Here is a 12434-nt window from a genome sequence, read left to right as displayed (position 1 = left end):
ATCTGAGCAAATTAGATACTATACTAATATGCTGACTCCAGTAGCTCTTTAGAGTTTGGCTTTTACCGAGGGTTTTTAATGTCAAATATGAGCTGGATGAAATTCTAGAAGACGGTACAGATTGGTGATCACCTTTAGGAGGAAACTGGAAAATTCAACATTTTTTTTTTAAGATTTTATTTATTTATTTGAGAGAGAATGAGAGACAGACAGCACAAGAGGGAAGAGGGTCAGAGGGAGAAGCAGACCCCCCGCTGAGCAGGGAGCCCGATGCGGGACTCCATCCCGGAACTCCAGGATCATGACCTGAGCCGAAGACAGCCACTTAACCAACTGAGCCACCCAGGCGCCCCAGAAAATTCAACATTTTAACAACTTTTTATTTGATTCAATTCAAGGAACATTCACTCTTTAGGTCAGAGATTCTTACAAGGGTGGAGAGAAGTCACTACAGCCTTAGGCCTCAAGGATTTCATATAAGGGGAGTAAAAATGTAGATATACTAAGCCAAAACTGGATATGAGTCCAAGAGGTACAAAGTGTTGTGGATATTTAAAGGGAGATGATACCAGAGATGGGCCTTCAATGATAGAATTTTCACAATAGATACGATATTCCAGGCAGGGAAAGAAAAGTGAAAGGACAGACAGAAGAGACTCTAGAGCTTGTAAAACATAAGAATATAATGGATTCTGAAAAGTGTGTCACATATCCTTTGTGGAACCAAAAGTGTGAAAAAATAAATAAATAATTACCAAGAATTTCAGGAGAAAAAAGGGAGCCAATTAGTGTTGACAGCTACAGCAAGGTTAAAGAGAACAAGAACAGAAAACAAGGACAGGGACATTTCATAATCACATCACTAGTAGCCTTACCTGACCTCTGTGGTGAGGACAAAAACTAGACCGTAAGATAGATATTTTAGCATGGGCCAAAAAAAAAAAAAAAAAAGGTGGCCCAGTATAAAAGGCTCATCACAACAGAAAATAAGGCAAGAAGAAAAATAAATTTTTATCATATGTAAGACCTGACCATGTTTGCAACAGAAGGAAAGGAGTTAACAGAAAAGCAAAGATGAAAAGATCCAAAAGGGAGAGGGTATACTTGGAACAAAGTTACAGAACGTGGTTGGAAACAAAAGCATGTGAAGACTACAGCCAGGCCTTGGAAAGGAAGAGGGACTTTTTGTCTATGGGAAGGATGAATGAGCACTTCTGAGACAAGAGCAAGGAAGTTCAGGGATCCTGAAAGGCTTGGAACAGAAAGCGCTTGTAGATTTGAGGAGCATAGGCATTTGGTAAGGACAGGAAGAAAATGAGCAAGAGACAAATAAAAGGGATTCTAGCAGCAGTGAGGGCTGAAGGGCATTCAGAAACATACACGTGCAGAGACCCAATTAGCATATTTGATAACTTTCTCCAAACAACCTCAGAAGCTTGGGAGGCTATTCAGGGAGAAAGCAATTTTGAGAAAAAAAAAAACAAAAAAGTGAACTTGCCTAAATTAAAATCACTCCGGTTGGCACGTCTAAGACAAGTAGTTTCAGGTCAGCACTCTCTTGACTATGCTGCCTCTTTCTTTTTTTAAGTAGGCTCCACAACCAGCACGGAGCCCAACGCGGGGCTTGAACTCACCACCCTGAGATCAAGAGCTGAGCTCAGATCAAGATCAAGAGTCCCTCCCTTAAGCCACTGAGCCACCCAGGAGCCCTTATGCTGTCTCCTTTTTAAACACAATTTTCCTAAGGCTAGTTAGGTTTAAAAGCTAATTGCCAGTTTAAAGGTTTTAAAGCCAGGCTACCAAAGCGAAGTAACTGGATATTTACTAAGACAATAAAATTTGGACTTGATACTTGTACAACGTCATCAGCTGCGAAAAGTCAGGATTCATTAACAGACAAAACCCAGAATGCCACTCACCTGGCAGCTTCAGGAAAACCCATCTTGTAGATCGTCACAACCACAGCTCCTCCAATGCCTAAATTATGCTGCAGAGCAACCTTTGCACCAGGAACTTGCCTTTTTCCGGCTTCCCCTCTCAGCTGCCAGCAGAGTTCGGCGCACTGAGCCAGACCTAACAAATCGAACACAGAGCAGTCAAGTTCCATTGCTATTGAAAGCTGCCCCAACCAGCTTTCTCAAGCCAGACAAGGGCTTACACTGAATCGTAACTTTTAATTAAAATATTTAATTAAGCCAAGACAATGTTTGCATAAATAATAACTTCTCTTAAAAACCATGAGGGTTTCTGCAGCCAGTTTTTTTTTTTTTCCCTCCTAAGTCTGTATTTAGACAATATTCAGGCTTAAGAAATTCCCTGCACTCTTTAAAATTCCAACCTGTCATTTTTTGGAAATGTTGAAAAACAAAACACTGAACATACAGTTCTCTGGCAAAATGGCATAAAAGTAATTTCACTAATTTTACCATTTTTAATGTATCAAAAGAAAATAATCTAGGATTTGGGAGTTCACTTTCCCTAAAAAGTTTAGCTAGTATGGGGAATTTTCCTATGATTTTCCCCAAAGAGTTCTCAACAAGAATGGATTTTCATAAGAATAGCATTTATCCCCTGGATAATAAAACCAAAGGTTTTTAGAGCTGGAAAGAATTTAATAATGTCAGACTGAGAAAGTGTAAGATTAAGTAATTCGTGAATGGTCACAAAGCAGGCTAATCTAGAGTTGATACTAGAACCCCGGTCTCCTGATTTACATTTGTTTTTCTTTCTACGAGACCAGCTATTCAAAGATAACTGAGTTAAGAATGTTCTAACAGGATAGACTGGTTCCACCATCGTGGAGGCAGAGCTATGCAGGTCTACCTACAATGTCTGTTCTTCCACCACTTCTGATTCCTGAGTACCTGTGACAATTTCCTACTTATGAACCTGTTAAAAAGAAAACCACAGGTCCAAAATGGTGTCATTTAGACCAAGTTCCCAAACCGAGGCTTAAATCCTCATCTTATTGTAGTTTCAACCTCCCTCAGAAATGCAGTCTTAAGGGGCACCTGGGTGGCTCAGTGGTTAATAGTCTGCCTTCAGCTCAGGTCATGATCCCGGAGTCCTGGGATCCAGACCCACATCGGGCTCCCTGCTCATCAGGAAGCCTGCTTCTCCCTCTCTCACTCCCCCTGCTTGTGTTCCCTCTCTCGCTGTGTCTCTCTCTGTCAAATAAATAAATAAAATCTTAGAAAGAAATGCAGTCTTAACTAGTCAGGAATTTTTTGATCAGTGCCACTGAGTCTGCCATCTGGGCCCTCTGCATCCCCCAAAGATGAGGTAAACTGCATGATAAGACCCCTTGCTTTTCCACCTAAGCAAAAGCACCCTTGCCTGGAACAATCGTTTTCTTTTGCTAATAACTTTTTTGCCCCTCCCACCTATAAAAACCTTCCACTTTGTACAACCCTTCAGAACCTCCCCTCTACTTGCTAAATGGGATGTTGCTCAATTCATGAATCATTTATTAAAGCCAAATTAGGTCTTTAAAATTTACTCAGTTGAATTTTTGTTATTTAACAAACCCCAACCTCCTCAAGAAATTTAACTGCCACTTCTTAGTTCCAAGCAGCATGTATGTATTTACAGAATATATATCTTAAGCACTGTTTGGCAGTTACGAAAGCATTAGCCTGGGACTCCACTACATATAGTCTGGTTGCTACTGAAAATAAACCATCCAAATATGTACCAAGCACTCCACTAAGTATTAAATATATAAAGAATTGACAGCGTAATATAAAGTGCTAATAAAGTAAGTACTAAGTGCAATGGAAAACCTCAGGATGGAAAAACTACAGGGAAAAACATCTTGAGATACTACCTGAGGTCTTTTCCTTCTCCTGCTTCCTTAAACCCATCATTCTTCCTTATACCATAAAGACAGCCAAGTACAAAGAAGTCATAATTTAGCTTTAGTTTACATTAGCTATCTAAAGGCCTTAGCATAAACAACATTAAAAAAAAAAAAAAGCATGGTCTTCTACTATCAGAGCCTGGTTTTTTGAGAAAGAAAAGGTTTGCTGAGCTTGGAGAACAAAAAGCTTGAATGGACTCAGCATGCACTAAAGGATGCATATTTATGTAAGAGCAGTTTTTCCCTCTAAAAGTTATCAACCCAGGGGTGCCTGGGTGGCTCAGTTGGTTAAGCGACTGCCTTCGGCTCAGGTCATGATCCTGGAGTCCCGAGATCGAGTCCCGCATCGGGCTCCCTGCTTGGCGGGGAGTCTGCTTCTCCCTCTCCCACTCCCCGTTTGTGTTCCCTCTCTCGCTGTGTCTTTCTCTGTCAAATAAATAAATAAAATCTTAAAAAAAAAAAGTTATCGACCCAGAATGTTATCAAATACAAAATATATTTCAAAATGAAAAGTAATATAAAGACATTTTTAGACATACAAAGCTGAAAGATTTCATTACCATACTGCAACACTCACACTGTAGAAATGTTAAAAAGGAAGTCTGTTAAAGAAAAGGAAAATGATAGCAGATGGAAAAAAGGATCTACACAAAGAAATGAAGAGCACTGGAAGTGGTAACTACATGGGTAAATGGATAAGGGGGTCTTTCTTTTTTTTTATTAAAAGATTTTATTTATTCATTTTGAGAGAGAGAGAGACAGAGAGAGCACAAGCAGAGGGAGAGGCAGAGGGAGAGGGAGAGGGAGAAGCAGATTCCCCGCTGAGCCAGGAGCCCGACGTGGGGCTCGATCCCAGGATGGGGAGATCATGACCTGAGAGGAAGGCAGATGCCTAACAACCGAGCCACCCAGGCGCCCCGGGGTCTTTTTTTAAATTACTTAAATCTCTTTAAATAAGATAGAAATAAAATGGAGTCATAAAAAGAAATCCAAGAGAAGGCTGGAAAAAAAAAATGTAGAAGGGAATAACGAATAGCAGGGACAAAGAGAACACAAATAACAAGACAGACTCAAACCTAACCATTTTTATTGAGTTTTGAAAGTTCTTGATATATTATGTATCTAAGTTCTTTATCAGATACATGCTTTGCAAAAGTCTTCTCCTAGTCTGTGACTTCCTTTCATTCCTTTAGTAGCGTCTTTTGAAGAGCAGAAGTTTTTTATTTTTATTAACTCCCACTTATTTGTTTGTTCTTTTATGGATTTACTTCTGGTTTTGTATCTAAGCAATCTCTATCTAATCCAGGATCACCAAGACCTTTTCCTGTGTTTTCTCATAGATGTTTATACTTTAAATTTTACATTTAGATCTATAACCCATTTTGAATTAATTTTTGTGTATGGCACAAAGTATGGATCCAAGTCCATTTTTTACTTAATGTATTTCCAGTTATAGTGCCATTTGTTAGAAAAGTTATATTTTCTCCATAGCATTGCCTTTGTCAAAAATCAATTGTTCATAAATATGTGGGCATTATATCTGGACTCTCTTTTCTGTTCAGTAATCTATTTGTCTGTCTTTACATGAATACTATACTGTTTTGATTATTGTAGTTTTATAATAGTTCTGGAAATTAGGTCGCCTTGGCTCTCAACTTTATTCTTCTTTTTCAGAGTTGTTTGGCTATTCTAGCTCCTTTGCATTTCCATAGAAATTTTAGAATCAGCTTATTGATTTCTTTTTTTTTGTTTTTTGTTTTTTAAGATTTTGTTTATTTATTTGACAGAGAGAGACACACACAGTGAGAGAGGGAACACAAGCAGGGGGAGTGAGAGAGGGAGAAGCAGGCTTCCTGCTGAGCAGGGAGCCCGACGCAGGGCTCCATCCCAGGACCCTGGGGTCATGATCTGAGCCGAAGGCAGATGCTTAACGACTGAGCCATCCATCTGGGATGGAGCCCCACATAGGGCTCCCTGATCAGCAAGGAGTCTGTTTCTCCCTCTCCCTCTGCCCCTCCCCTCTGCTTATGCTCTCTCTCTCAAATAAATAAATAAAATCTTAAAAAAAAAAAAGAACAACCAATTGTGTCCCAAAATAGGCAAAAGATTTTAATAGACTCTTCAGAAGAAGATATACAAATGGCAAATAAGCCCTTGAAAAAACACTCAACATCATTAGTCATTAAGAAAACGCAAATTTAGGGGCTCCTGGGTGGCTCAGTTGTTAAGCATCTGCCTTCAGCCCAGGTCATGATCCCAGGGTCCTGGGATCGAGCCCCGCATGGGCTCCCTACTCAGCAGGAAGTCTGCTTCTCCCTCTCCCACTCCCCCTGCTTGTGCTCCTGCTCTTGCTATGTCTCTCTGTCAAATAAATAAATAAAATCTTTATTTAAAAAAAAAAGAAAATGTAAATTAAAACCACAAGGAGATGCCACTCCACACTTGTTAGAATGTCTAAAATAAAGACTGACCATACCAAGTGCTGATGAAAATGTGGAGGAACGAGAACTCTCACACACCACTAGTGGGAATGTAAAACGGTATGACCACTCAAAAGCCAAATTATGGAAAGAGCCCAAATGACCACTGACTGATAAATGGATAAAGAAGATGTGGGGGGTGTGTGTGTGTATTATATATATATATATATATATATATATATATGGTGTGTATATGTATGTATGTGTGTGTGTATATACATACATACACAATGGAATATTACTTGGCCATCAAAAAGAATTAGATCTTGTCATTTGCAATGACGTGGCTGGAGCTAGAGAGTATTATGCTAAGTGAAATAAGTCAGAGAAAGACAAATACCATATGATTTCACTCATATGTAGGATTTAAGAAATAAAACAAATGATCATAGGGGGAAAAAAGAGAGAGGCAAACCAAAAAACAGACTCTTAACTATAGAGAACACACTGATGGTTATCAGAAGGGAGGTGGGTGGGGGGAAATGGGTTAAATAGGTGATGGGGATTAAGGAGTGCACTTATCCTCATGAGCACCAGATGTTTTATGGAAGTGTTGAATCACTAAATTGTATTACATATATGGTAACTAACCAGAATTTAAATAAAAACTTAAAAAAAAAAAAAGTAAAACACATACCTAGTGTATGATCCAGTCATTCCACTTCTAGGTGTTTACTCAAGAGAAACCAAATGTTCATACAAAGATTTATACATGAGTGTTCACAGTTCATAGTAGCTTTATTTATAGTAGCCAAAAACTATAAACAACCCAAATACCCATCAACAATAAATTGTGATATATCCTTACAATGAACTACTACTCAGTAATATAAAGGAATGACCTATTGATTCACGCAAAAATAAATAAATCTCAGGCAGACAAGAACAGAGAATACATACTATAGGGTTCCATTTTATAAAATCCTAGAAAATGCAAATTAATCTACAGTGACAGAAAGCAAGATCAGTGGCTGCTTTGGGATGAGGGGTGAGGAGTAATGAGAGGGAGGGATTACACAGAAGTATATATGAAGAAAATTCTGGTTCATGGATATGTTTACTATCGAGTATGGTGATGGTTTCACAGATACATATACATGTATGTCAGAACTTATTAAATTTTACATTTTAAAATCAGTTGATTATATGTTGATTTTATCTCAATAAAGCCATTAAGATAATAAAATAAAATATGAGATATATAGGCATGATCTTCCTTTTCCGTTACTTTTACTTAGCAAGTGCAATAAAAGCCAGGAGCTGCTCCTAGCTATCTCTACCTGCCAACAGGTATCAAGAGTAAACACTCTCACTTGGGTTCCATTTCCCCTGGCACTGGAGAGTATTCATTAGAATCTAATGATAAAACTTAACTTTCCTCAATCACAGTGGCAAAAATGCAAAATTCTGGGCAATGGGAATGAGGATAGGTGGCCTATAGGACACGACGAGAGGCTAAAATAGATGCTTTGGTAAAAAGCCATTTAGGGCAGCTGCTCTTTCTGCCCATGGGTCCTACCCCCATGCTTTAATAAAACCACCATTTTGCACCAACAAAACAAAACAACAAAAACAAAACAAAAAGCTATTTAGGCTTTACTGACTTACTGACTTTTTAGAGTCAGTATTAGATTTAGGTCTTGCCAGTCATCATCCCAGGATGTATTTCTTTCAGTGACCTTTTACAGAGTAGAAGGGGCAAGCCATAGTTTGAATATGCTAGGTCTCCCGGCTCAGATTCCATCTACTCTCATTTCATTTTCACCCAAATCTTTACAACCTAACTTTATAATACCTAAAAAGGTATTAGAACATGCAAACAAAAATCACATGATAGAATAATATGTGTACCATTAAAAACATCAAGAACAATGTGAATTCAGTAGGAGAAATAATTATATCACCTTGCGGGATCAGAACATCTTCGAATTAGAAAGGATCGAAGAGTTCATCGGATCTCAGGCCCCAACAAATGGGCAATTGCCCTCACAACACTGCCATGGGGTTGTTAACTTGTATTTTTCATACACAGCCTCTGTGACAGGCAACGCACGCTATCAGGAAGCAACCTACTACACTTCTGAGAAGCCATGTTCGACAGTTAATTTCCTGTATCAGCCCCAAATCTAGCTTCCCATGAATTTTTCCTAATTCTTCCCACACTAGACAAGTTTATCCCCTCTGCCCCATACCACTTTTCAGATGTTAAAGGAACAAAAATGTATTCAGCCATCCCCTTTATATGTGCAGACTCTTGTACTGAGCACCGTTCAGGGTACAGAGACAAAGGAAATACGGATTCTGCCTTTACAGGCACTTTAGTCAAATGCAGATATTTTTTCTTTTTAAGCCACAAATAATTACAATATATACTATAAGTATAAATGTCAAAAAAGAAGTACTGATTGAAAGTATAACGAGTTCAGAAAAGGGAAAGAATAATTCAATCTATGGAAAGGATGAAGAAATTAGGGAAAGCTTCATAAGGCAGATAATACTTGAGATGGACCTTGAAGATGGGCATTTCTCCTGAGAAAAAAGCATTTTATTTATTTATTTTTTAAGATTTTATTTATTTATTTGACAGAGACACGGCGAGAGAGGGAACACAAGCAGGGGGAGAGGGAGAAGCAGGCTTCCTGCCGAGCAGGGAGCCCGATGCGGGGCTCGGGCGCCCCAAGAAAAAATCATTTTAGTGAGTATAGTGGTTAAGAGCTTGGACTCTAGAAATACATTGCCTAGGTTTGAATCCTAGCTTTGCCACTAGTTTGGTGACTTTGGGCAAGTTACTCTGTGCTTTTATTTTCCACTTTTATAAAATACAAAAATAGACATGAGAATTAAATGAAGGATACTTAGAACAGTGCCCAGCACTTAGCACTGTGTAAATATTTGCTGTTGTTGTTATTCAGAAAATATCAAAGATAGAGTCTGCAGCAGTGAGAAGGAACTAAAGTTGTCTGGGAAGGAAACAGTTCATTTTAATTTAAACATTTAAACATTTTGGTTTCACCCAAAACCCAGCTAGATATAAATGCTAGCACAAAACCTGGCCGGTGGTAGGCAATTAGTAAATCTTCACCCCGCCACTTTTCTTTCCCTTTTTCTTCTCCTCATAGTTCTGGTTTATACTTTGCCTGAATTTGTGCATTCTGCCTTGTATAATAACTATTTGCATTATCACATTATCTGCCTCTTGTACGCCTGGGTGGCTCAGTCAGTGAAGCATCTGCCTTCGGCTCAGGTCATAATCCCAGGGTCCTGGGATCGAGTCCCGCATCGGGCTGCTTGCTCAGCAGGGAGCCTGCTTTTCCCTCTGCCTACCGCTCTCCCTGCTTACGCATGCTCTCTCTCTCTCTCTGGCATATAAATAAATAAAATATATATTTTTTTAAATAAAAGCTACAGGAGATTCTGAATCAGTACATCATTAGACACTATATTTGAGAACCAATTACACAGGCGCTTGGGGGGCTCAGTTGGTTAAGCATCTGCCTTCAGCTTAGGTCATGATCCCAGGGTCCTGCGATTGAGCCCCGCATCAGGCTCCCTGCTCAGTGAGGAGTCTGCTTCTCCCTCTGCCCACTCCCCTCCCGGCTTGTGCTTTCTCTCTCTCAAATAAATAAAATCTTTTTTAAAAATAAAATAAAAATAAAAAAGAGAACCAATTACTTAGATCACCTAATGATAAAGTGGGCACACAATAAGCATTTGCTGAACTTTCATGGACTGAAAAATGAAAGATCAGGATCTAAAACTAGGTTGAAGCCATACTGGAAAGGCACTAAATGCCAGGCTTAATTGGCACAAAAGGCCAAACTAAATAACCATCTTCCAGCTTCAAAACAACAATCCATTGTAAGGAGCTGTATCTCAAATCACTTTCGTGGCCTTTCAGCAAATCAAAAACATTAATATGCATTTTCAAAAATCAGAGATAGCTAGTAATAAGATAAAGTCAAGTTTTATTTATTCATTTTAAACAACAGTTCAGTAAGCATTAATGCAATATATACGAAAGCACATTAAAAATTGAAATAAAATATGAAACTATTATATGGATGCTAACAATTAAAAAAATCTAAGTTTTAATGTGATTTTTCTAATTGAAAAATCTAAAAGGGAGGCGCCTGGGTGGCACAGTCGGTTAAGCATCTGACTCTTGGTTTCAGCTCAGGTCGTGATCTCAGGGTTATGAGATCAAGCCCTGCATCAGGGTCCACACTGAGTGCAGAGCCTGAGACTCTCCCTCTCCTCCCTCTGTCCCCCCCCACAACCCCCCCCCCCCTCTCTCTCTCAAATAAATAAGTTTTAAAAAAGAAAGAAAAATCTAAAAGGAATTCATGATTTTAAACCAACAATAAACAAAATATTCACTTCAAATACTTAAATCTATCTTTTTTTTTTTTCTATTATAGGTACTGTTACGGCAACTAGAAGATTTTTTTTATCCAGATCTGGACAAGTTAAAATTGGAAACCATATCATGAAGCTTTAATTTTAAAGCTAATTTCCCAATACTGAGTTCGCACCAAAGTAGCAATATCTTACAATTAAACTAACACCATTTGTAGAAGAGAACCTTACACCGTCCCCACCCCATCATAAGTTAGTATGTTTTGGAAGCACTTGACCATTTTCTGATTTTCTTAGAATCCTATTGCAATTTGTTATCCAAGTAACCAGGGAAAAATATTTAAACCACTCAGAGCTGTCATTCTAATATATTTTCCAGGAGTCTGAATTCTTTCTTGGACTACAGCTAATGGCCATGTGTCAGATTTATTTGAAGTATATCCAAATCCTCAATATGTAGCAAGTAAACATTTACAATTCAATAATTCCTCATCCCTATTCAGGCTACTAATCAAATCAGCAAGATCCGTAAGTTTTTCCCCCAAAATGCTACCCCACCATTAAACATAATCCCTAATGACTGATGATAACAGGAAAATGTTACCAACAGTGTAGACTAAAATACTGGAAAGGGTGCCTGGGTGGCTCCGTTGGTTAAGCATCAGACTCCTGATCTTAGCTCAGGTCTTGATCTCAGGGTTGTGACTTCAAGCCCCATACTGGGGTCCATGCTGGGCATGTAGCCTACTTAAAAAACAACAACAAAAATATATAAATAAATAAAATATTGGAAAGTGTTTTCAAAGGATACTACATACAGAAGGCGTGACATTCTTTGAAGTATTTAAAAGTTGAGTAAATTCTATCTTCCTGTGGTGTTTTAGGTTAGCTTTTCAGTGCCAGGGGAAAGAAGTAGGCGACCTGGCCAAGACTGACAAAATTGTTTACATTTGATAAAAGAATCTAATGTTGACAAGGTTATTAAAAGAGAAGTACTCTTGGGGTGCCTGAGTGGCTCAGTCAGTTAACTGTCTGCCTTTAGCCCAGATCACAATCTCAGGGTCCTGGGATGGAGCCCTTCATTAGGCTTCCTGCTCAGCGGGGTGTCTGCTTCTCCCTCTCCTCTTGCCCCTCCCCCTGCTCATGCTCAAGCTCTCTCTCTCTCTCAAATAAACAAATAAAATCTAAAAAAAAAAAACAAAACCTTACTAATTTGACTAATAAAATATTATATTATTTTTCTTAAAAAGTACTGTCATACTCTATTGTTGGGAATATACATTGTCTTTTTTGAAAAAAATTTGGCAATGTCTACCAGTTTTTAAAGATATACTATCCTTTGACATAGTAAGTCCATTGTTTTGAACTTATCTTGAGTATACACGCAAAAGTATGCAAAGACATGAGGATGCTTATTGCAGCATTGTTTATAATAGCAAAATTGATACCACATATATGTCTGCTAGGTATGGTTAGGTAAATTTCTTATAATGAGAATACTGTGCAGGCATTAAAAAAGAATAAACAATATCTCTAAGTGATAATATAAAAAGATTTTTAAGATGTAAGTAAAGAAAGCTGTCTACAATGTGGTAAATATACATATATGACACATATATATAGAAAAGTTGTATATAGGGGCACCTGGGTGGCTCAGTCGTTAGGCGTCTGCCTTTGGCTCAGGTCATGATCCCAGGGTCCTGGGATGGAGCCCCTCATTGGGCTCCCTGCTTGGTGGA

At 38.5% G+C, this 12434-nt stretch overlaps 1 protein-coding gene across 3 annotated transcripts in view; it reads right to left on the bottom strand.

Moving 5' to 3' along the window:
- SCP2 (sterol carrier protein 2) overlaps positions 1-12434 on the bottom strand; it is a 112124-nt gene that overhangs the window by 30994 nt on the left and 68696 nt on the right. For all 3 annotated transcript variants that reach the window (XM_044914514.1, XM_044914515.1, XM_044914516.1), the window contains one exon: positions 1920-2073. In XM_044914514.1, coding sequence (XP_044770449.1) covers positions 1920-2073 — 154 coding nt within the window. The remainder of the gene's footprint in view (positions 1-1919; positions 2074-12434) is intronic.

The sequence above is a fragment of the Neomonachus schauinslandi genome, chromosome 4 (genome assembly GCF_002201575.2).
Source record: "Neomonachus schauinslandi chromosome 4, ASM220157v2, whole genome shotgun sequence".
Taxonomy (NCBI): domain Eukaryota; kingdom Metazoa; phylum Chordata; class Mammalia; order Carnivora; family Phocidae; genus Neomonachus; species Neomonachus schauinslandi.
The sequence above is the reverse complement of the archived record's forward strand: the minus strand, read 5'-3'. Positions and strand labels throughout refer to the sequence as shown.